The sequence below is a fragment of the Zosterops lateralis genome (assembly GCF_965231275.1).
Source record: "Zosterops lateralis genome assembly, chromosome: Z".
Taxonomy (NCBI): domain Eukaryota; kingdom Metazoa; phylum Chordata; class Aves; order Passeriformes; family Zosteropidae; genus Zosterops; species Zosterops lateralis.
In genome coordinates this window covers 52,803,430-52,828,820 of record NC_139800.1, presented here as the reverse complement: position 1 = coordinate 52,828,820, position 25,391 = coordinate 52,803,430, and the positions used below count along the sequence as shown (strand labels likewise).

Below are 25,391 nucleotides of genomic sequence, written 5' to 3'. Positions count from 1 at the left end.
CCAGTGCCATTTCAGAAGTCAAATTCCCCATGATACTCCTACATATACCTTGGAAAGGGTACATGTTGCATATCACCTCTTCTGCAGCTTTGAACTTCTTGCTGCTTCATTTTAACTTTGAATATGACCTTCTGGCCTGAGTTGGCATTTGAAGGTGTGGGACACCCTTACATTGGGAAGGGAATGAGAAAGGAGGAAGTAAGCCCCCTGTGTGTCTGTGTACTGTATTGGTCATCCACAGATGCATTTTGCAGGTTCCTTTTTTTTTTCAGCTGCTTTTCAGAGTTAGTGGAATGTTTCTGTCCCTCTGCTACTGTTCCATATACTCACTGAATCTCCTTATTTGTTTCTCTTGAACTGAAATGCAGTTAGCTGAGACCAGAAGAGAGATGTACATTTTGCTACAAGTTGCAGTTTCTCTGTTTCTTAGAAGTGTGCTCCCTGTTTCTATATAATGTTTTTATTCTTGGACAGAAATGTTTTATATTTTAGGATTCTTTTTCCATGGAAGCCTGCTTGAGCAATTTGAAGTCAGAATTTAAAAGTAAATGTTTATTTATAGAAGATATACCTGTATGTATTTCTGGTTTTGCTAAATTCTGTGTATTGTTATATTATTCAAGGATTCAAAACTCCTATCAATGGCATATTCAGCAGTTGGAAAGCTCTCCAGGTAATTAAAGCATCATTTAAGCAATGGGATATTGAATAACTTTCCCAGAGCAATCAGTTCATTTATCAGCAGCAAACTTTATGCCACCTGCCAATTTTGCAATTGAGTGCACGGTGCAGAGAAAAACATTCTTCTTGTGACAACTCCAGAGATGTAAATAAAGAAATATATATTTTTAGCTGAAAGCTTCTCTAGCAGTGATTAATGGTAGCTCATGAATTACGCACAGAATTTAAGAAATAGTTCCGCATTCTGGATTGCCAGAAATACAAATGTAAGGAATGTGCAGCAAAGACCAGAGTGCATGATGCTAGGCAAGTGGTATGTTCAGTCATGTGCTGGTGATCTAAGTGGTTGTCCATAAAATGTCTCACTTTCCAAACTCTGTTAAGGGAGGGAGAATATGCTGTTTTATGGTGGATATGGTTAAGACAGAGCAAGCTTTCTATACTGGCTCCAATTGTTTGACACTTAAAATTTGGAATGAGGGGAAGACTGATGAATGTGAAGAATTTCAATTAAAAAAAAAGCTTCATGGATTAAAATATCTTGTTTCAGCCGAATGCCTCAGCTCTTTACCAAGGATATAGCGCTGGTACAGCAGTTTTTTGAAGCCTTATGCAAGGTGCGTGCTGATGGGGCTTTGGGAAATCATTATTGTTTTCTTTTGATTTTGCTCAGTTCTTAACACTAGACACTGTAAAGTGAAAACTCTTGGGTTTTTTTTACTGCAGGAAGATGCTGATACTAGGCTTGCCATTCAAGAGGCATTATCTATGATGGTTGGAGCATATAGTAACTTAGAAGGAGCCCAGCGTACCCTGATGGAAGCTCTTGTAGCTTCGTATTTAATAAAGGTATTTTCAGTGGAATCGAAATCACATACCTTAAAAAAAGAGCAATTAATTGTCTTCTTGTTTCCTGACACTTTCTGTTAGATATTTCTGGAGCATATGTTCCTTTTCTTACTGAATGTAGTGGCCTGTCTGGGAGAAGGCAGGGTATGTATGCTCTGATAAAATGTTTTTAACGTGGCTTGGTGAGCACAAGGAAGGTAACACTACAGTTCTCCATTTGTGTTCTGTTTAGCAAAAAACCAAATCCATTGCAGTTGCATTGTATGTTTCTCATAGTTTTCTCCTTAGAAGACTTTGAGAAAAAAATGCTTCAAGGACAGTCTTCTGAAACACTTTGGAACATAGAGATTTTGGTAGAAAGGATCATTCATTGCTAAGTGAGGTTTCAGCAGACTGTGTTGATATCTGACATGAGGCACCTATGAACCTCTCCAGGAGCTCAGCCTTGAGACACTAGTCTAGACTAAACCAGACTTTACTTACTCACGCTTTGAGTACCTTGTTTGTGTTCAGAATACACCAGAAATCTGGATTTTCAGAAGGAGTGAGTGTTGTATACTCCGTGTTTGCATGGCTACTCAGGCTGACTGTGGAGATGTATGTGTTTCTAGTGTAAGAGATAATTTTCATGCTGATAACTCCTTTGTTCAAGGGATCTAAATCTCCAGGCAGTACCTTCTTGAGACTGTCTGTACCTTACAGGCAGAATGACTGTTGTCATCACCCAAAGCTGATGTTTCTTTACCAACTCTGGCTATGCTGCTCCTAGGCGTACCTCTGTTTTCTGTGGAGAGATGATATATGTCAGTTTCATTTAAAAACTGCCTGGATGGAGCAGTTTTTCAAGAACTGATGTGATTCCCCAAGGTGTGCATGTGTTTAATTGAACATTTAATTCCCCACTTGTGTATATATGAGAAGTTTGCTTTTCTCTGCCCTATCTCCTGCCATATGAAATGTAAGCATGAGTAGTGTCTCAAAATGTCTAGACTTTTTGAATCATGTTGGTAGTAGAGGTCAAAACAAATGACTGATGATGAGTGAATGACAAGTGGTTAGTGAAAGTCATTACTGCTGTCATTTAAAACTCAACCCAATTTTTGTGTCTTTTCCCTTTAAGCCTGAAGTTCAAGTACGTCAAGTGGCTGTAAAATTTGCTAGCACAGTGTTCCCTCCAGATCATATCCCTTCCAGATACTTACTCCTGTTAGCTGCAGGAGACCCGTAAGTTGTTTTCCTTCATGAATTATTTTCACAGAGATATATATATATGCATATGCACACACATATATACATTCAGTATATATTTGGATTAAATATGAATACATGTATCTGTGTGCATGTAAGTTCACACATAAATAACTCAAAGAAAATTAATTATGGTAATTTGGAAATCAAACTTCACATTCTTGATATTCCTATGGAGAACTGTTACTGCACTTGGTGACAGTCTTAAGATTGTTTTTCTTATTTCAGATGAACTGCAGTCACTAAAGCACTTCATATGAATGATCAGTTGCAATTGCAAAAGTAAAAATGCATTAAGTGAAATCACTTTTACAGTGTCATTTTACAGAAATTATTTTTTTCTGACAAATTCTCTGTCTATTTTTAGCTTGTATTTGCAGAGAGTTGAGTATGCAATTTTGAGAGTTACCACTCTCTGCTAGGAGTAGGTGACAGTAATCATTTCATTTGTGCTTTTCTGTTACTGCAGTGTAAGTTGTGGCGGGGGGTTCCAACTTCCTTTAATTACTAAATTTTTGATGAGAGTAGCTATTGTGTAACCAAGAAAAGATAAACAGATTAGTTGCAACAACCAGCTCTGTCATTGCAGTGTGAGCACTGTTTCAGGAGTAGTTATCTATTGTTAGGTAGATAATGATAAACCTCTGGTAGGTGGCAAGTGAAGCTTCACTATAAGAAGTGACAGGGAGAAGTAGCAGATAGGAAATCCGAGGAACTGATGGTGAACACTACCAGGATGGAAAAGGAACAGAAGTGAGCTCATCCAGACAGTTTTGCAAAGTCTGCTCAGTACTATCCCTTTTTCTTTCCCGTCTCTCAAATAAACAAACATAAAAAGTTGTAGTGGAAGATTTTTTTCTCCCTTTCTTTAACAAAAGCCCACCCACATCTCATTTAAAAACTTCTCTCTCCCCCAACTTCCCAACATATCTTATTGCTCATTAAAGGCTGTTTGTTCTGTGGAAATAATGTCTGTTTCTCATCTTTTCTTTTGAAAGGCGTGAGGAGGTACATGGAGAAGCCCAGCGGGTACTGAGAACATTTTCTGGAAAAAATGAAAAGGAGAGTTCTGGGAAGCAGATGCCTTCCTTCCCTGAAATGGTCTATTACATTCAAGACAAGGTACAGCGCTTCTGTCACAGTACATGACAAAGAGATGCATGATGCTCAGATATGGGTTGAGTGTGGTCTTGCCTTCCCTGTGTCTGTTTCCTACAACTGCCCCAAGGAATAAAGTTAGTAAAAATCAAAGTAAGGACCACACATAGTATTTCATTGACAAGATTACCACTTGTCATCACTTTCTGCTGGCAGCAATTGCAAGAGATCCAAGTGTTAAGTAGCAAGGCAGATCTTTTAACAAAAGGAATGTTTTGCTTTCTTGCAATTTATGTGGATGATATGTGGAATGAGAAATCCAGTTTACAAGGCTTATAATCCAGCATGTTTCACACACACAGTTCCTGAAAGTGCAAGAAAATGACTTTTTATTTGGTCCAGTGAGCAATAATGTACACAGAAAAAAAAAATCCTAGGTTAGGAAAGGAGATAGTACTACAAGAGAGGAAGCGTGATTTGTTGACTTAAAGGCCTAATTTTTCATCTTCATTGCGATTTGTGGAATAATAACCAGGTAAATAGCCTTTCACAAGTTTAGTGGAATGATGCACCATAAATAGTGCCACTCATTTACTCACAGCTGTTTGTACTGAGAGCTCATCTGGAGAAGTGCTAAAATATAGTCTGTTACACTTCTGTGTATAGTAGCTATATTAGGCTTATAAGCAGTAAAGGAGATGTGGAGAGTCACTGACAACATTTTATCCTCTGATAACCTACTTTTTAGAACAGTGTCAGAAGTATGTAATGTTGAAGCACATGTGATTTTGCAAAAGACCTGTGATAGCAGAACTCTTAAACCTAAGAGATTTCGTGTGAAATGTGTGCTCTGATGGTGTTGTAGTCTACTAATACTCCACTTTGAAGTTCTATGAGAAAACTTGCTTTTGTCCAGAATCCTAACTATTTAAGTATATATAAAAAATGAAGAAACCAAGATGGAGTTTTTGATAACATTCTTAAATTCTATCCCTCTGAAGTTAGTTTAAAAATTTTCCTTAACATTTGTGATATCACGAGATAATTATGGATCAGTGTAGTTTAATTACTACTGACGAAAGCAAGAGTCAATCAGGGGGGAATTAAATTTTTTTCAAGCACTTTTCAGATCCTCTTTATAGGTCCTGAAGGGGTGCTAAAAAATCCTAGAGGTATCAGAGTATGGTTTTTCATGTACTATCAGTAATCTGTGACTTCTGGAGATGCTGGAGACATCTGTATGCATTGCTTGGCACAGCTGGCCATGAGATGAAAGATGACTGCATGCTTTAGCATGATCCTTTTCTCCTTCTGAAAGAAAAATATATGTGAGAGGAGGACCCAGTCTGTTGAGTATGGGTAGGAAAACATTCCTCAAGGGAGTCACTGCTCACTTAATCAGGTTTTCTTTAATAATTCTTTATGTCATTGAAATTAGCATTGCAAAAGGTCACAGCGTGTTAAGGGGAGTGAACATCTGTTGTGTTCTGCAATTGCCCTGTGTGTTTACTTAACTACAAGGCTGCCTGACTGAGTCAAGCCTTAGCACTGATGTGCATATTGTCTGTTTAATATATACATATTGCTTTTCTGCAACATTTGCAGTGGGTGTCACTTAAAACCTCCTGTTTGGTTGTTTTTCTGCTGACATACCAGTAGAAAAATTTTCTCCAGCTTGTCAAAGGTAACATTTACATGGAAAGAAGTTGCTCACTTGCTGCTGCAGCCTTCCACATAGCAGGTAGAGAGATTCCCTCTGCGTTTCTCTCAGTCTGAGAGGCTCCCTGGACTTGGCACAGCATAGGGCACCCACCTCCCAGTACTGAGGAAGCTTGGCTGCTGCAGCCTCTCCAGGCAGAGCTGCCATTTTAAAGCTTTCCGGGTGCCTGTCAGGGGGAAGGCTCAGAGTTTGGAAGTTTGTGAGGTACTTTAATTTTAAATTCTAAAATGCTTCTTTGTTTTCTGAAAGGAAGAAAGAATGTTGTACTCCTTCAGCCTCCCCTGCTATTGCCTCCCATGCATTCAGACTTTCCACTTTCTGAATTGATGTAAAGTAGATTGATCTGACTATTACCAAGTGCACTGTGCCCTTTTTATTACAGACCTGTTACACATTTTCAGTTGCTAAGTGGAGGATTAACACAGTTGCGTCAGCAAAATTTCACTGAGCTTTTCAACATCTATTATTATGGGTCTGAATGTTCCACTCTTATTCTGTTATTTATTTAGGCCACTCACCGCATGAAAACTCCAGCTAAATATATGACTGGAACTGCAGCTTTGCCTTTTAATCCTGCCACATTTGGAGAGGTAATTGTCTGGTTTTACTTCCTTAGATATGTGTACCACTGTTTTTCTAGAAGACAGCATAAGAAGCTAAGAGATACCATAAATCACCCTACATTCTAAAATTCTTTGAAGCAGATGTTGGGATTAACTCTCTGTTGTTTGTCCTTAAATGGCAGTCTGAAGCAGATTTTCATGGGGGGCTTGGGAGGAATGTTCACAAGAGGGTTACTCCACTGCTTTCTGCAGCATCTGTAATCAAGTAGCATTAGATATCAAACATGCAGTTCTGTGCAGAGGTCCCATTATGCTCTTTGGGAGTCTTTTTCTAGGAGAATCCCAGGTTTCAGTGATACTGGGATGGGAAGCAAGATCTGTATTAGCCATGTGTCAGGTTTCATTTGTACACATGCCAAATTGGTATAGGGTACAGGCTGAACTCCCTGCAAAGAGTTATATCAGTATATGATAATCCAAAAGTCTGCATATGGTTTAATCTTTAGAGAGTGATGTAGGGTTGTCAGGCCTATTGCAGAAAGGAGTCCTAAGGTTTGTTACATTTTATACTTGTTCCTGTCTCTATACTAACTCTTCTGTCTATATTTGATAAAAGAAAAAACTGTTCCATTTTGGTTACATTGAATACAGCATATTCTCTGCTCTTTTGTCTTCTACATGGTTTTCAAATGCTTATGCATTCAGGATCCTGTATTTTTATCTTCTCTATTTAGATAGTTCTCTATCTGCGGATGTGTCTTGCCCACAGTGCTGGTGTGGTGCCAACCTCACAGAGCTTGGCAGATATGCAAGATCATGCTCCAGCCATTGGACGTTACATAAGAAACCTCATGTCTGGCAACCACATATCTTCCTCCTCCTCTTCCTCTTCAAAAAGTGCAGAAACCAACCCTGTACATATATATATTAGCCTTCTTCAGCAGCTTTTAGCTGGTGTTGGAGGTAAGAAGCTGTGTGCAGCAGTATCCTGAAGAAATACATGTCTTCTCTTACTAGAAATGAATTGTCTTGTGCTTTGAGTTTGGCTTCAGCAATCACAGAGTTGAAACACAGACTATATACTGTTTAGTTTAAACTTATTTTTTTCTGTGCTATTTTGTAGGTGGAAGAATGCATGGCTGTAGAATGGCAGGATCAGTTGACATAATAGTGTAAAATTGTGAAGCCATAGTGTATAACAGCTTCCTCACCAGCGAATGCTGTGTCTTCCTCACTCTGACAATAGCCTATCTGTCACAAGTGTAGTCTAAAACATTTGAATGCATTTTGAACAAATTGCTACTAGAGTGTTTGCTTTTATTAGTTTCCCTAATAAGTCTGAGAAACATTGTAGCCTATTATTCTGTACTGTTTGTTATTCCTAATGAATTACAAATAAATGCTTGAAATTCCTGATACTTCTTTACCTCTTTTTAGCATTGAATGTTACATTGTTGTAAATACTGGAGTTGTTTAATAACATGATTCTTTAATAATCGTTTAGGTTTGCCAGTCATGTATTGTCTTCTGGAAGTTGTTTCAGTGTATCCAGAAAAACTAGCCACCAGATTTGTTGACAAAATAGATTGGATTAAGGTACTGTGAAAGCCCTTTTTTTTGGTGTTTTTTAGGGGGGTGGATGGAATTTGGCATTAGCAAAATTTGGCACATTTTCCATGGTGAAACAGAGTTCCAAATATTGATTTGAAATCTGGTATTTCTACTCACAGTCAATACTTGGTAAAATGTTTTGTGTGCCAGGATGGGGGAAATTATTTTTTGGTTCTTCTGTATTACTGTTTTTGTTCATTCACTTACATGTTCTAGATAGTCGGTTATCTATCCTCTTGGTATAGTCATCCACTTCTTTCTCTGGGGAAGAAAATTGAATGACTTCTTAGAAGATGAGATTTATAATGTCCTTAGTTGTTTCAGATACCTTTATGTGGAGATTTTTTTTAATTAGCCCCAGACAAAAAAAAAAAAAAAACAAAAAAACAAAACAACAAACAAACAAACCAAAACAAAAAAAACCCCATACACTGGACTCTGTGAATAAGCCAAGGAGAATTCTTCTTTCCCTAGATTATTTTCTCAGGCAACTCTTTGCTTTTCATGATTTACCTTAAACATCTAGGATTTTTGAAGGTCTTACAGATTGCCATTGCTTTCACTGGAGCAATCTGGCAGAAACAAATACTTAGTCAAGGTTAAAAAGCATTAGAATGTGTTCTGATAGTTTCTCCTGGTGATATCTGTGCTGCATTTCACTGTATGCAGGTTATCTCTTTTACATACAGGTATGGACGGCACAGGAGAATACTTAAAAACATTCCCCTTTTCAGTATTCCTCATCTTCTTTGTCATCAGCCTAGTGTCCATTTGCAGAATGAAGCTTCTAGGGGTAGTTATTGATAGTACAGAGTTTCAGAAATAGTGTTGTAATTAATATTTCACGTGGTTTTGCCTTGCTGAGTGAAAGGTTGAGGGCTTTATTGGAAGTCAGATATGTGATCTGATGCTAGGTTGAAGTTAACATTACATTTCATGACTCTGACAGATCATTTCTTGTTTGTTTGCGTGCTTGTTGTGGTTTCTTTGTGATGGCCCAAGGCACTCAAAGATTTGGGTGTGAATTTTACATGGGAATGTGTTGCATTATACATCAAATTGCTGATAGAGCTAAGATTATCATAACAAATTCCCTGAAGCTTCCAAAATTCAAATTTTAATAACTTATTTAGACAATACAAGATCTCAGGTACAAATTAGGTATTTTTGCTTTGAGAACTGTGATTTCCTGACACTTCTTTTTTTTTTTTTTTTTTTTTTTGTCATGGTTGGATTTGAATGGTTAACCCTCTTGAGGGTTTGTTTTCCCTTTGATTAATAAGTAGGGTATGGAAACCTCTAGCAGCTTAGGGAAAGTAGTGGTTTAGGGTGTGGGGTTTTTTAGCACATTATGAATGCAAAACCTGGAAGCTTTTAGCTGAAGACAATTCTGCCAAGAATCTGATCTGCATGTTTTGACACAGAACTGGTGGGTGGCCCTCTTGTGGCTAGTGGTCTTCTTTCTCCAAAACACTCTGTGTAATGAATGCTTTGTTGAATTGAGGGCTTACTTTCTTATTAAGTGATAATGCTCTTGGTTTAAAGAGTGCTTTCTGAATTAAGAACTATTGTGTTTGTATATTGAAGCTCTTTATGAACACACTGGGTAAGAAGCTGCTTCCATATTTCATGGGTTTTTTTTAAACTCCCACAGAACCTGATGAACACTAACAAAGAGGAAATGCGTGAGCTTGCAGCTCTGTTTTATTCTGTAGTGCTGTCTACCATGTCTGGAGATGAGCTTAGGGTGTCCTTGGAGCAGCTGATCAAGATGACAAAAGACAACCATGTAACTACCTTCCTTGTCTACTTCTTGTTTTTTTTCATGTCATGTAACTGATAGGATATTTTAATCTCACCATGTGTCTAGGATGTATTAACCTTAATCTGGATGTAAAATTAACTAACTGACTTTCAGTTGGATGCTGAGAAGGGATTTTTATAGTAGGTGAGTGCAACAGATCTTTAAATAAATTAATCCATGGACCTGTTACGGTCAGTAGGAGGATTTAGTGGAGGTATGTCCCAAGCAAAGTACCATCATGTGTTTAACCAGTTTTAGCCAGCTAAATAGCCACATCCCATTGAGTGGTAATGGATCACACTACCTACCTTGAAACTATTTACCAGTTTCTTATTCCTGAGCACCCACAGAATCAAGAAAGTTTTTAACTTGTTAAATGTTCAACTCATCCTCTCCTGAGCCGTAGTCGTCTCCTGGGTCCTTGCTGCCTCAGGATCTTGTGCTGTGTTAGGGCTATGCCTTCTTCCCTCTTGCCCCACATGGACTCCTCAGCAGCCTTCCACAGCTGTCTTTTTACTTGCTGGGTTTGCCTGCCTTCCCTTCTCCTTTCACTTGCCCTTATCCTAATTTCTCCATTTTGCCACTGCAAGCATGGAAAAGGAGTTCTGAAAACAAATTGGTCTGGTCCTGAAAACAGATTTCTGTGCTGGTGTGTCTTGAACGTGTGGGAGGGAAAGGAGTAGCATTTCTAGGTTCTGTTTCTCCAAAATGGTTTTGTATCAGTATAGGACTTAAAGGGCCACCATTTTACATTGCAGGTAACAGGCTGACAAGAAGTCCTGATTGCTTTATTTTGTAGTTAACAAACATGGTTTATTTTGAGTCTGTGAAAGCTCTGCCTGTGAGCTAAAGCCATGTCATTGTTCAGTTTTGTGTAGGGCACAGCTCCTGCAGTCGTGAAGCCAGTATAGATGGGTCCCAATCCCCACTGCTGCTTTCAGTCCCACTCACCCATGTGAACTGTGAAAGTAAAAAAAAAAAAGGAGGGTGTTCCTATGCCTTTGTGAGTCTGAGTCAGGTAGAGCTCTGACTTGCTGCTACTGTACAAAACCACTTGGATTTGTACAGATGGGGGGGTGGTGATCCTAGTGTCTCAGTAAGGAGTGCAGTGTGAATGGATAATTAAAGTGGAGATGGGGGGAGCATCCATCTTCTGCTGGCTTTGCTGCAGTGAGACCACATCAAGTAACAGTCCCTGCTGACCAGGCTAGCACAATTGCACCAGTGCTGCATTTAAAAAAGTAAATGTGCCTCAGTTAAAAAACAAGAGGTATGAACTAATCCAAGGTTAATCCGCTTCCCTTTGTTGTTTTGTTTTCAGTTCAGTAGCATTTGAGTCTCACAGCCTTGTTTCTCCACAAAATCCTCTTGCTAGAATTCAGTTGTAGGAATAAGCATGGTCATTAAATAGTTCCAGCACCAAATCAGCATTGGAGAAATTGGTGTTCTTAATTAAAATAATTAGGTTTCACGATTTATGGCCTGCCAAACTGCAGAGGCATTGCCTTCAGCATAGGCCAGCTGTGTTCTCATTCTTGGCCATGCAAATGTGGAGAAATTATCCTCTACCTCTTTTTACCAAAGTGTACATTTTGTCCCCTTAGTCTGCATATGTCTGGTTTTTAAGTAGAGGGTTTTTAAGTCTAGCTAGCAAAGGGTAGCTTTTGGAACGTGAGTGCTGGTTATAAATTCCTAATCTGTTTTGTTAATTAATCTTAAAGAACTCTATTCTTCAGAGAGCACTAACAATATCTAACTCTCTGTTGTTTTATTATGTGTTAGAGCTCTGCATTCTTCAGGGTGCTTTCTGATATGGCTTGTCCATATGTGTTTTTAAATCAATGCTTTGTGCAAAGTGTTACATACTTTGAAAATGAGATTTTTTGCACTGTTGATGTTGTCTGTAGAGCCCGGAGGTCCAACATGGATCCTTGTTGGCTTTGGGATTTACAGTAGGAAGGTACTTGGCCAAAGGGAAAATCAGAACAATGGAGCTACATGACATAGAGCAACCAAACACTTCAGTCATGCCGGAACAAGAACAACTTATAAAGTCGACAACAGAGACAATAGGTAACTTCCTGCCTAAGACTTTGCTGCATGTAACAGTTATTTTTCTTAATCCAACCCAGGCTGAGGATTTTTCTGAGATACTCAGCCCACGGATAGTGTAATCTTGAGTTCAGTTTTTGTGATAGAGTTTACAGCCTGTAAGAATGTAATCTGATAAGATGCATGGACATTTCAACAAAACCTAAGTGGCCTTTGTAACTTGCAGACCAACACAACACAAGCAGGAGTGGTGTCCTTGCCTAGTTTCCTCTCAATGTCTCCTTTCACTTCTGTTTTTTTCTAACATAGTGCTTCCTACAAGTACCTGCCCACTGCTAAATAATAATAATAATAATAAAAATTTGAGTCATCCTGGTATGCTTTTTCTCTCTAGGTTCTTTTCTGGACAGTACCTCTCCCTTCCTTGTGGTGGGTGCTTGTATGGCTCTTGGGGAGATCGGCAGGAATGGCCCTTTGCCAATCCCCAATGAAGGAACAGGATTTACAAAGCTGCAACTTGTTGAAAACTTACTGGCCCGAATCCCTTCTAGCAAGGAAACAAATAAGGCAAGATTTTTGTAGTGTTCTTAGGATTCCTGTTCATTTCTTGAATGCTCCCTTGGTGTATGTATTACCTGCCAAACTCTGCCTCATTTTTTAAAGGAATTAGGCTTTTTGTTGTCTTTAGTGAGTTGGGTAGGGTCAGAGTCTTTGTAATATTGTTTAACATTATTCACTTGTGCTTTCTATAGTCATAACTAGGGGCTTAAAAGTGTGAATGAAAATGTGAATGGTCTTAATTTTAATTAAAAATGGGAGTATCTCCTTTTACCTGTACATAATCCTCAAAGGTAACAGGACATTTATTCTGATCTGCTTTGGAAAAGAGATGTACTGATTGATCTAATAAGCTACTTGTGTGTACATCTTATACCTTGAGTGAAACTTCAGCAACAGTGAGAAATACTGGGTTTAAAGTGCATCTTCTGGACTTACAGAAAGGTTGTGTTAAATGATAATGTTATTTTTTGTTTGTGCTTAAGATGAAGGAACGAGCAATACAAACATTAGGTTACTTGCCAGTGGGAGATGAAGATTTTCCCCACCAGAAGCTACTGCTGCAGGGTTTAATGGATTCTGTGGAGGTGAGACACTATCGATATATTGTCCTTTATACTACAGTAATTATTTCTTTCTGGATGCTTTTTAATGTACTCTAGAGCCAGATTTACAAAGGGAGCTGACTTTTTGTAATAGTGCCTCTGGGTTTTTTGAAACTGCCTTGAAATAGAGAGCAGAGGTATACTGGGACCTGGTAGAAGGTTTTGTGCCACAGTTTAAAAACTTGCCAGTCCAGGTCTCTGCCTCAGTCTGAGACAAATACTTATTCCCCTTCAGGAGGCTTATGGATTTTTTTTTTTTTTTGTACACTGTATAAATAAAATCTCCGGAGTTTATATTAATGAAGCCTTAGGCCTGTACTTTGGCCTTCAAAAGTACCCTGAAAGTAGGTAGTATAAATACCTCTGAACTACGTCAGCTAAAACAACTCACTTGAATTAAACATTTATGGGAATATATGTATCTCTTGTCCATCTAAATCAGTGAAGTGTACTGCATTCTTTCACAGTACTTCAGAGCTTCTATACATATTGCAGTATGCCAGATAAAATTAAATAAAAAGAGTTTTTTAGTGTCCTTCATTTCCAGCTTGTTTTACCTTTTTTCCTTGCTAATACTGACATAGGATTCTGCATTGTAGAAGTTGCTGTTGAGTATCATACAGCCATGCTTTGCTGAGTCCTCCAATTCTGATTTGATCAAACAAGCAAGAACCATAGAATTACAGAATGATTTGGGTTGGAAGGGACCTTAAAGATGATCTAGTTCCAACCCCTCTGCTGTGGACAGGGAGACTTCACACTACACCAAGTTACTCAAAGCCTGACTTTGAACACTGCCAAGGTTGGGGCATCTATGAGTGACCTCTCCAGTGCCTCACCACCTTCACAGTAAAGAATTTCTTCCTAATAGTTCATCTAAGCCTCTTTTCAGTTTGAAGCCTTTAACCACTTGTCCTATCACTGTACTTAGAATACTGAGAATACTGTGTACCCAAACATCCAAAGATGTTTCTGTGTGCCATGTTTTTTTCCTGTAACTGCATGGGGATATTACAATTTTCTTTGTAAAAGGTGTACTTGAAAAAATGTGTTTATCTTAGATTGCAGGAAGCTAAGGGCTTAATTCTCCAAGAGCCTGAGCATTTTGTGCCTCTGGAATGTAAGGTACTCAGTGGTTATGGAAACCAGTTCTTACAACACAGAATTCATCATAAGTGCAGACAAGAAAGTGGAATGTCATGTTCCTGAAGCCTCAGAGAATAGTGTAAAGAGGACAGGGAAGCAAAACAAGTACCATCTGAATTCTTTTAATGTGAAAAACAGGTTTCTGCACATTTTAAGAGTTCAGTTGCTGGATGGAATTACAGGAGACTTTCCCTAATACAGCAAAGTCCTAGTAATTTTCACTAATCACTGTCTCATCACTTCAACTTTCTTTTATTTCATTCAGTTGAATTCTTTTTTCACCAAGTTGAGCTTCTGCAGAGACCAGTAAATACTTTGTCAAAGATATGCTTTAAAAATGTAGAAATTTTAGCTTTTATCATTCAATTTAGACAGTTTGGCATTGCCTTATTTTCCATCAGCTTCAGTGGGTCAGAGGTGCCATGTAGTCTCAGAAGAAGAGTGAGTGATCTTACTGTGCTGAATGTTGGGACTGGGAAAGAGACTGTGGTTTTGTGGATTAAATGCCAGAAGTTTTGGTATGTCTTTAGTTAGTACTGTCAGTGATGCTCTGATGTGTTTTTTCAGGCCAAACAGATAGAGCTGCAGTTCACTGTTGGTGAGGCTATTACCAGTGCTGCTGTTGGAACCAGCTCAGTGGCTGCACGGGATGCATGGATGGTCACAGAAGAGGAATATATCCCTCCTTCAGGTAGGCCTTCCTAATGTAGGGCCTGGGTTGGGAAATGTCTGGATTAAGACTTGGCTCCAAGCTACATTTCTGGGGTGTTTGGTTTGTAACAGAACATGAAGAGAGATTTTACGTTTGTGGTTATATACAGGTTGTTCTACCTCTTCGTGTCCATCTGCTCAGAGGGCAGAAGACTTTATTCATGGGCTGTTTAAATAGCTTCTTATGTAATTCATTGCCACTTGTCTCTGTATTTGAGTTTTGTTTTTTTTTTTTTTTTTATTTGCCATGTTGAGTTAGTTTGGGGTTTTTAATACACAAATCTTTTAAAATACCATTTTGAGGCCTGAACATGAATATAGGATTATAAAATCAAATTGCAGGTGTTTTCCAAGAACTTCAAGTGAGACAATTAAGTGAAATTTATGCGCAGTAAATGTAGAAATTCTATTTAAGGACTAAGATTCTGTACCCATTGAAATAAAAGTGTGACAGAAGGCTAGTTTCAAACCAGGAAACTGTAAATGTCAGTCTCAGACCTGCAAACACATGTTTTAATTTTGTGAGAGTGGTCTTAGATATGTAGTGTACACAAAGTTGAGCATGTGGTAGAAGTTGAACTTTGCCATTGCTCCAGAAACTGTGAGTCCTAACAAAAAAAACATGTTTTGCCATGAGTCTTAGGCAATGTGAATGGTACCTCTTCTTGGCCACGGGCTCTGAAGCATGTTCCTGAATGCTTAGGAGGATTCTGTATTTCTATTGTTTATTTTATTATTATTACTTTCCCAGTGACTCCAGTGATTTCCTAAATAAGCAGAGATTAAGGTGTCCTCTGAGTACTCTTGAGTTCATTAGATTTTTTTGTTATTTTCATTTAAATGGATGTGGACAGTTTTCAAAGTTCCTCTCTTCCACCTTTATTTTTTTTTATATAGATTTAAAAGTGAATGATGTGGTGCCCTGGGTCCTTGACCTTATTTTGAACAAGCACATCATCAGTCCCAACCCACATGTGAGGCAGGCAGCTTGCATCTGGCTTCTGTCATTGGTGAAGAAGCTGAGCACTCACAAAGCAATTAAGGTAAGAAATATGCCTTTTACTAACACTGGCTCCTTGTCTGTATTCTTGCGTCTCACCTTGTTTTCATCCCTTCCTTCCTCTTCACTTCTGTAGCTTCTTTTCTGCCCGTGCTGGTACAGTCTTTACTGAGGGCTTCTTGAGATGTGGTCTGTCTTTTGTTTCTACAGGAACAGACTATCTGGCAGATGAACAAGGGTGTTTGTCACCTTTGTAAACATCTGACTTGCATCCAAGTCAGAATAAGCTCAATGTAAATAGCTGTTGTAAGATGAAGTAGCGCTACATCTTCCCTTGGGAAGAAGAGTTTTGTATCTGTATAGTGTTTAGGATTTATATTGGGAAAATATTTAAGAGAGGTCTAGGAGGGGAAGAAGGAGAACAGAACTTATTTGTTTCACGGTGTTTATCTTTAGTACCTAGGAGCAATTATGATATGCTTCATGTACTGTATTTTTTGTATGCTTTATGAACATAAAGTTCTTGTCCATAATGAGAGAATGTAAAAAGTCCTACACAAGGACTAAATAAAACATTCCCAACCAAAATGTCCTCTATCTGCATAGAGGTACTATGGACTGTAATGGGACCAGGTAACCATTTTGTACTCTCCAGGTATTGATGAAGAGCTTTGGGACAAGCTGCTTAGCAAATGTAAGCTTTTGTATATAAAACATTGCCACATATTGCACTCATCTAAACAGTGCACCTTGTAGGGAGATGGCAAAACTCACCAGTTTGGGGATGAAGAAAACCCCATCTGGCTGCAAGCCAGATTTATGATGTCTGGCTGCCTTGTATTAAACAAGGAAAATTGAATATGTGGTTTACTGATGGCATGGTATATGTAGATGGTGGGCTGGACAATTAATTGTTATCTTTTGTGAATGCCAGTCAGGCTGCTACTTGCCTGTCTGGAAAGAAGGGCAGTTCTTGTCCTAAGTGCAGCTCAAATGGACAACTCCATTGATAAAACAGGCGCTGCTTATTTGTTAGAAACTTGCCTGGAGACCAAACAAAGGATTCAAAATAATGTCCTTTTTTCTCATCCTGCAGTCTCATCTCAAGGATATTCAAAGTGCATTTGTTTCAATTCTGTCAGATAGTGATGGTAAGTACTCTTGCTGCATCTTAAAGAGTTGTGTCTTTTTCTGGGCATTCAGCAGACTGCAGGGAATCTTTCAGCAGACAGAAAGTCAACTGCACTGTTGTCAGCATTAAAAGATGACTGTAGAAACTTCCCATTTCTAATGTTAATAGGAATGATTTCTTTTCTAGGCATCATGTGCAGAGATAAGAAGCACAGCTTTTATTGTGCATTTGGCTATAAAGTACACTGCATTTGCCCCTTCAGGCTGTAGTAACAGAAGTGGTTTGACTTCTGCTCTGTTTTGGGCAGCAGGATGCATCTTTGCATTCATGGCCACTTATCTCAGAGTTCCGTATGGACAGAAACTCTGAGACCTCTTCAAGCTAGCACATTTTGGCTTTCACCTCTACCCATGGCAGCAAGTGGAAAGAGTGGTGTCCAGCAGCCTATGCACAGCTCACTGAAGCTGAAGAGAGTATTAGCATGAATGATTTCAGGTGCAACTAGCATGTCAGAATACTTATGGCTCTTGGAACTCTTTCTGCTGTTTCAAAACTTGCAATAACAATACTTACGTGGAGATGTCACCTAATTTGAATGGGTTTAGGCCTTCAGAACAAGTTGTAGCTTCAGAATGCGAAGTTTGTGTCATGACAGACTAGATCTGCACTTAAATGGAGAGCTGTGAAGTGCAGCACAGGACTGTGTTTGCTGCGTCCTGATTTTGGTTGAATCTTACTTTTGAAAATTGTGTACTGCTTAGCTACATGCTTATCTTGAATTTTGCTTGGTAAAATCTCTTGCAGAGCTTAGTCAAGATGTTGCTTCAAAAGGTCTTGGGCTGATATATGAACTAGGAAGTGAACATGACCAGCAAGAGCTAGTCACTACACTCGTTGATACCCTTATGACCGGGAAAAGGTACAGTGAACTTAGAACACAGTGAGAGAGTACTCTGAGTTATATGTCTGGTGGAAATAAAAATATTCCTCTTTTTTTGTGTGGAAAGAGACGTTTTGGGGCCAAGGGCAAGCCAATGTCCATTCACAGAGAGTCAAACTGAGATATTTCTTAAATCAGCTAAGAGCGTTTTGTGACTGAAGTTGTTCTGGTTTTGTTCCATTCAACAAAGCTTCAAAATAATATGCCAGTCCTGATTCAAGCAGTTCAAGTGAGTTGGGATTTGGTTAGATTTGCTACTTGCTGCATTGTGTAATTGTTGAGAACAATGATCACTTGCAGCTACTCTACACATTGTGAATGTTGCAGAAGTGGTAACTTGCTTGTGCTGAACAGCACCTTTTTGCTAAGGAAGCATTATTAATGGCCACTTGTCAGCTTTAGTATGAAAAATGCTGGTCTTACAAGACTCATGGCTAGACATCATGGTGGTCAGTATTGGAAATGCTCTTTAATAGATTTCTCCTGTCTAACCTGGTGTAGGTTTGGCCACTGGATGATAAAAACCTGGGCTTGGAGTGTAGGGATTCAGTGGTGGTAAGCAGGAAGAAATAAGATGAATGGAAATGGTATTTTTTTCATTTTTAAGTAGAGATTTGCTGTCCATTATATGGCTTATGTCTGGGCAGAACTAAAAAGTCATCATTCAGTATTTTGACTTTCTGCCTTTGCACAGTGAAACTTTCACTTAGTGCAATGTATCCTTAACATTACATATGATACAGGTTAATGACATTCTTTGCAGTGTGTGTAGCTTTGCACACCTATGTGTTTTTTGTGGGATTGGAGCTGAAAAAAATGTGAAGTTCCTGAGTCGATAAAGCAAAATTACCTGTTCTGTAGTGTGTAGTTTATTCAGTGGTAGAGTTTGGTAACACTAATACTGGACCTCTTTTCTATCAGAGCCAAACATGAGATGACTGGAGAAACTGTGGTATTTCAGGGAGGTCTGAGTAAAACCCCAGATGGGTAAGTTTACTGATAGTCTCTGACAGAGACATAGTCAGTGCTGAAACAGAATTCCCTAAAAAGTCTACTTCCTGACCTTTTGTTCCTTCTTATTCTCTAAGTTACTGTAACTATTTCTGTGAAATACAGATGTGCTACTCCCCTTTCTCTGCCTGCTTTAGGATGTGAATTGAAAATAGCTTTAGGTGTTGTAGCACTTGTCTACCTAGAAATAGTAACACTGATTTCCTTTCTGCTTTTCAAAGTCAAGGTCTTTCTACCTACAAGGAGCTTTGTTCACTGGCTAGTGACCTCAATCAGCCAGATCTGGTTTACAAATTCATGAATCTGGCCAACCATCATGCCATGTGGAATTCTCGGAAGGTAATGCTCTGCTTTCATACAACTTCCATTCCCACTGTGAACTCTGGAAGCAAAAATCCATTTCTTTATTCCTGGTTATATGGTTTTATGAATAGCTTCATGTAGGAGGTATTGATGCTTTGGTATCAGTCCAAGGCAAATTTAGCAGATTGAGAAAAAAATTCAGGATTACTTAAAATTCTTAAAACAAAACTTCGGTATCAGTGTTCATATAAACCTACATTCCATTCTGAATCAACTGACATCCTTTTATTTTTTGAGTGTGCTTAAAAAGTCCTTAATGTGTTCAAACAGTGATAGTATTTTGAAAACTAGATGAATTTTTGGATGCAAAGGAAAGTGATCTTTGTTATCTAAGAAGGCAGAGCAAAAAGTAATCAGCAAGTTGCTATAAAAAGCACTGTTGTCAAAAGTATCCCTTTTTAACTCAAGTTTTGGTATTTCAAAGCAACTGGGAGCTTTATCAACGCCAAAATACTGTTGGATCACTTCCAAGTGAAAAGAGGAGCATCATAATTTGGAAGATTTAGGTGTACTATTTAGAGCTTTGATATGGGGACTCTTGACTGGGTTTATAGAAGGATGGAAGAACTTGTTTTGAGTCTTTACAGCACCACTTAGTGCAAGAAACAAGCCCCAGCTTTAACTGTTATCCAGAGTTTGAAAATTCAGCACATATCTCAAGATCTCCCTCAGGATTGTGATTTCAAAAGCACAGGAGCATAGTTAGGCTCCTAACCCTTGTGGAGTTTCTCCAGCCAGGATGAATCGAGAAAATCCCCTGAGAAGGTGTGGGTTGAGCTTTGATATTTGAAGAATCTTTTAAGTTGAAGGGGATATCTAGAAATCTGTGCTCTAAATCCCCCACAAGAGCTAAACAGGGCATGCTGTTCAGGGCCTTGGAGGTGATGCCTTGCTTTTCCTCGTACTTTCAGCAACTTCTTGCTTTTCATGGCAGTAGTCCTAACTGAAAATGTGTCTTTATTGCTGTTTTCTACATTAACCCGAACAACACATCCTGTCTTGTTAAGTCTCTAGTGTGGGGTTTTGAGTGGCAGCTTTTGACACTGCAAGTCAGAAAACATGCAGTCTAGAGGCAGTCATTGCACTGCCTTCATTGAGTAATTTCTTCTTGGGCTATCCTGCCAAATCTCATGGGACTTCTCAGGCAAGCATAATTTCCATTGTGTTAGAAGTGACAGTGGAACTGACAGTGTTGGACAAAAAAAAGATCATAGAAGAATATTTAAGTTTAAAGTAAATATGGACAGATGCAAAATATAATCCCCAGAAAATTCAGGTTTTAGAAATAAGGCAGAGTTATTTTGGTTTTAGTTTTTCAGTTCTTAAGTTACTCTAATTCTTCTAAATCAGCAGAGTTGTAAGGAAGCAGTGGCCCACCCTCACCAGTTTTGCCAAGACAGAATCTGTTTTGGAAGAATGTATTTAAATCTTCATAGTTTTAATTCGCTAGTGCTACTTCTGCAAATGAGATCAATCAGTATCTTGAAATAAAGGTTGGAAGAAAGTTTTGAAGTAGTATGTTGTCTGCTGAGTGTGATTGTCTGCTTGAGATGATTGTGGTACTGTAGCAGTGAGGATGGGCTAATTCCAGTACCGTTCTAGGCCTTTTGATTTGGTCTAAATCTGAACCATGTCAGTCAACTTTGCCTCTGACTGTGGTGTGCCTATGAGCAGTAACTGAGTGAGTGAGCAATGTTTCAACAAATACTATTTTGTCATTTCAGGGAGCAGCTTTTGGTTTCAATGTGATAGCTGCCAAGGCTGGAGAGCAGCTGGCTCCATTTTTGCCCCAGCTTCTTCCCCGTCTCTACCGTTACCAGTTTGACCCCAACCTGGGCATTCGACAGGCAATGACCAGCATTTGGAATGCACTGGTCACTGACAAGTCGATGGTGAGTGACCAGCAAAGTGCAGTGAGGGGCTTTGCTGCCAGCTAGCAGAGTATTGGAGATCCTCATGAGACAGGTGGATTTTGTGAAAGGAGGGGCAGTGCAGAAGGGGGTGAGGTGTTGCACTGAAAATGAGATGTTTGAATCCATGGATGAGCTTGCACCTTATGCAAAGGTTTTACACTGTCTCTCATGTGTGGAAGGATATTGCGGACCTCATTTGTGCAGCCAGCATTAAAATTTTTGAGCTATTTAAAATGAGGTCCTTCCACTTTAATATTGCTTTGATACTGCATATGAGAAGCTTTTCAGGACTCCTTATGGTCTAAGATACCTTCCTAAAGGAAGAGCATCTGAATGTAGATCCTCAGCTTTTAAGTTTTAAGGGGGTTTTTGTTGTTGTTTTTTTTTTTTTCCTCCCAGCCATGGGAGGAAGCCCGTGGTTGGAGGCTATTCCATCAGTTTGAGGAGAACTCCTCCTGTATTTCAGGAATAAGTGATTTTCATAAGATATCCTTGCTCTGGTTCTGCAAGGTTTGGAATTGAGTTTGCATTTTTTTTCTTCTAGGAAAGCTGATCTTAATGTGAAGTCATTCACTCTGATCCCTCATCAAAGCACAATGACTTCTTGAGTAAATACATGCTTAGGGTTGCATTTTAACAGTTCAGCTACTAAAAGCCTTAGGGGGCTTTTCTTGTTGCATTTTTCACAATGTTAGTCACTGAAGCAGTGCAGAGAAAGGCATGTCTAAAGCAAAGTCTGAAAGTTTGCACAGCACAGGCAAGAATTAGTTCATCTGATGTGGCTGAAAGCAGGTTGTATTGTCCAAAAGGACTTTTCTTACGGAGTTCTGGCAAGGATGCATAGATGTGCTTGTTTCATGGCTTTTCCTTTTTATAATTATAGGTTGATAAGTACATGAAGGAAATTCTTGAGGATTTGATCAGTAACCTAACCAGCAGTCTATGGAGGATCAGAGAATCCAGGTATTGCTAGGAAAAGCATTAGATTTGTCTTTGGACTCAGTTCTTTTCTCTTGTTCACCATAAACTTGTTAACTTGAAGAAGTTGAGGGGAAAAAGAGGACATATGCTTTCATCAGAATGGAGCCTGGCCTTGTAGCCTGCTCTTGGAAATATGATACAATCTTGAAGCTATTTGCCTGAAAATTTTTATTGCATGCAGCTGTATACTAAACATTTTCTGGAGAATGAGTTTTCTGGTTATTAGTTCTTGCCTGTCCCTGAATCTGAAATAATGCTTTCTCTTAGAAAACCATGTCACTCTGACAATTATGTACTTGGCAACAGGATGCCATTATTAATAAACTGCTTTTGTTTTTAATGGTTTGTAGCTATGCTGTATTGAAAATCTCCATTTTAATTTAAATTCCATACTTTATACCATTTTGGTTTCTTCTTATCATATGCTTAAAGAAAAGAAGACTAAAACAGTTTTGTCACTGGAATGTTTGCAGTAGCAGTTTTCGTCACAGCAGCCTTTTTCACCTCCTATTACGTGTTTCAGATTTTACCCGAACAACTGAGCATTTTTGTCTCTGCTAAAGAAGACATTCTTGTGACAGAGTAGATTCAGTGTTTCGGGAAAGTAAGGAGTGTGAAACAGTTCTAATTTTTCTGAACTTTTTATTTATATTTATAAGCATATCTGTATATATACACCTATATCAAGTAAGAACACTGTGTGAAAGAAATAAAATTCCCTATTTGCAGTTGTCTGGCACTGAATGACTTACTAAGAGGAAGACCTTTGGATGATATCATAGACAAGCTTCCAGAGATCTGGGAAGTCCTGTTCAGAGTGCAAGATGACATTAAGGTAATGGAACTGAGAACTAACTAGGAATCTTCAACAAACAGTACAGTGAACAAGCTCTGAGGTGTTTAAAAAGATTCTCTTGACAAGTCAGGTTGAAGCCAATGGGAGTTTTGAGTATTAAGCAGACTAGAAATTCATGTTCCTTGAAAGTAAAATTTCCCTGCCACTTTGGAAATTCTCTTTATGTTTGAAGTGTTGGGTTTCATTTCTGCTGTGCTTATTCTAGATGATTTGAGATTTTTTTTCCTTGATATAAATGAATTCCTGAGTAGTTGCTTAACTTTTGACTATAGAAACATTTATTATGGGTTGCTAGTGTGCTGAATTGATATGTGGTGTGCTGAACTTTGATGTATGAGTTCAGAGTCTTCAGGTCCTTTCAAGTTTCAGCTCTGTCAATATATTGATTGTACTGGATACTCAGATGGACCAAAGTCAGAATTTCTTTTAATGATGTTCTGATACTTTCTTCTAAAGATATTACTACTTTATATTAGGTATTAGACATGAAGATAGCCTTGTCTATTCTAGTGTTAATGGTTATCGATTAATATTAATAATTCTAGAAGAATAAAAATAACAGAAATAATTGTTGGCTTCATTTTTAGGAGACTGTGCGAAAGGCAGCAGAGCTAGCCCTAAAAACTTTGAGCAAGGTAAAGTATTGTCATATGCACATGAGGACAAGACATGTATGATTTTGATGTCAGGAGTGACCATAGACTATAGTCTGTTGTCTTCAGAGGATCTCTAGTGTAAAGTCCAGTTGTGAAAGACTGAACAGCCTCCTAGGAAGCAATCATAATAAGCATCACCACATACTCCTCCCCTGTACTTTTATTGGTGCTAGTCAAGTCCTGCTGATTGAGGGTAATGTGATGTTAAGGTCTGTACAAGCAAAGGAAGGATATAATTAACTGTTTTTTGCCTCTGATGTTGTTTTTTCCTTACTTGGAAGTGGAATTTAAGTAAACTTACTTCAACAGTTTGCCAAGACTGATTGATCTAGTTGACCAAGGTATGACCAGTGGTACGTCACTGGTGTGAAACGGAGTAATTGTGTATGGACTTCTCTGTGATGCTGTAACTGACATGTTTTTTTGGGTGTAGTACACATATATCACTTGATATTTTGTTTGATAATCCTCAAAAAAAGTCACATTAGTGACAGTGGATCTAAAGTGCTGTATTTGAAATCACAGTCTTCATAGTGCATGACATTTTAATGCCGCAAGTGAAGATCTGGTCCCAAAATTGTTGTGAAATGTTGCAATTGCAGAATCTGTTCTTGTCTGGGGCTTGCTACTCTGCTCTGCAGAATGGTTGAGTCCCTGTGGCTGAGATAGGCTGTCCTTCAACTGGGAGGCTGTTTGGTTCATCTGTTTTCATCCAGATTCAAGTCAAGGCCTGCTAGGCTCTGAATTTGCCTTTTCTGAAAGTGGACTGTAGTTGAAACCCCTTTTAGGGATGACTCCTGTGGAGAGAAGATGAAGTTGTCACAGAGCCTGGGCTTGGCTGTGAGCAGTTTGTCTAGTTGCTCTTGACTTCTTCTGTCTGAAGGAGAAGGTGCTTTAATATAATCTGAGAGGGAGGTTTGTACATGTTTGCAGCACTGATTCTCCCCTTCGCCCCAGGTCTGTGTGAAAATGTGTGACCCCTCTAAAGGAGCAGCAGGTCAGAAGACGATAGCTGTGTTGCTCCCTTGCCTCCTAGACAAAGGAATAGTAAGCACAGTTGCTGAAGTCCGGTCTCTCAGGTTAGTTTTGCACCATGTAAGTTCTCTGGTGGTCAGATCATGACTTGTCCCAATGATACCAAGATTATTCACCTGAGTTGCAGAATGTTCTTTGTGTTTGAAGTGATAAATTGACTCCCAAAAGGGCTCTCCTGCTGAGTTCTTTTTTTCACACAGTTTAAACAGCAGCCCTGAGAACTCTACCTGTCTTTTGGGTATGTGGCCTCTCTGCAAATGCCCAGATTCAGTTCCCAGCAGGAAATTCTTTTCTCCTTGTATAAATGCAGGCTGATCCAGAAACAGTGTGCCATACATGCTAAGGCTGTCATTTGGGACTGGCATATCTGGACTGGTTGCAAACAAAAAGTCCTATGGTTCTTCAAACAGCCATGTCTGATTTCACAAGTGCTTGTGAATATTGACAGTTCACATCCCAGATGTGACTGCATTTGATCACGCTGTTCAAATATATTTTATGTCTTGTAACAGTTCAATGTCCCTTGATGTGTTGGGACTTAATACACTTGCAATTTATAATCTTGTTTATTCTTTCCTTTGACTGAGGAACAGAAAATATGGAAAATTCAGAGTTGGAGGGTAGCTAGCTGGTCTTCACAATAATAATAATTAGGAAGGCTAGAAGGCTTCTAACAAGAGAATATTTCTTGAACATTTTTCATTCATTTTGAAGATATGAAAACTGTTCGTTAAAATGCAGCATGAGATGTGATCAGTCTGAAACTGACTAGTAGGGTTTTAATAGATAATTGTAACTTGTCTTTTCCTTTGGCATGAGACAATGGATGTCTCAGGGGTGACTTTGCCCCAATGCCTT

The 25,391-nt window shown here is 38.8% G+C and overlaps 1 protein-coding gene across 1 annotated transcript in view; it reads left to right on the top strand.

The window, feature by feature from the left end:
* The window catches only part of ECPAS (Ecm29 proteasome adaptor and scaffold), a 58,736-nt gene that overhangs the window by 20,311 nt on the left and 13,034 nt on the right, over positions 1–25,391 (top strand). The window contains 23 exon segments of the mRNA XM_083883506.1: positions 624–673; positions 1,232–1,298; positions 1,408–1,530; positions 2,651–2,754; positions 3,777–3,900; positions 6,106–6,186; positions 6,894–7,122; positions 7,664–7,755; positions 9,425–9,559; positions 11,482–11,647; positions 12,021–12,193; positions 12,670–12,771; positions 14,503–14,626; positions 15,544–15,689; positions 16,743–16,797; positions 17,583–17,697; positions 18,640–18,705; positions 18,951–19,068; positions 20,817–20,984; positions 21,889–21,968; positions 22,716–22,821; positions 23,430–23,477; positions 24,456–24,593. Of these exon segments, the coding sequence (XP_083739632.1) occupies positions 624–673; positions 1,232–1,298; positions 1,408–1,530; positions 2,651–2,754; positions 3,777–3,900; positions 6,106–6,186; positions 6,894–7,122; positions 7,664–7,755; positions 9,425–9,559; positions 11,482–11,647; positions 12,021–12,193; positions 12,670–12,771; positions 14,503–14,626; positions 15,544–15,689; positions 16,743–16,797; positions 17,583–17,697; positions 18,640–18,705; positions 18,951–19,068; positions 20,817–20,984; positions 21,889–21,968; positions 22,716–22,821; positions 23,430–23,477; positions 24,456–24,593 (2,610 nt within the window).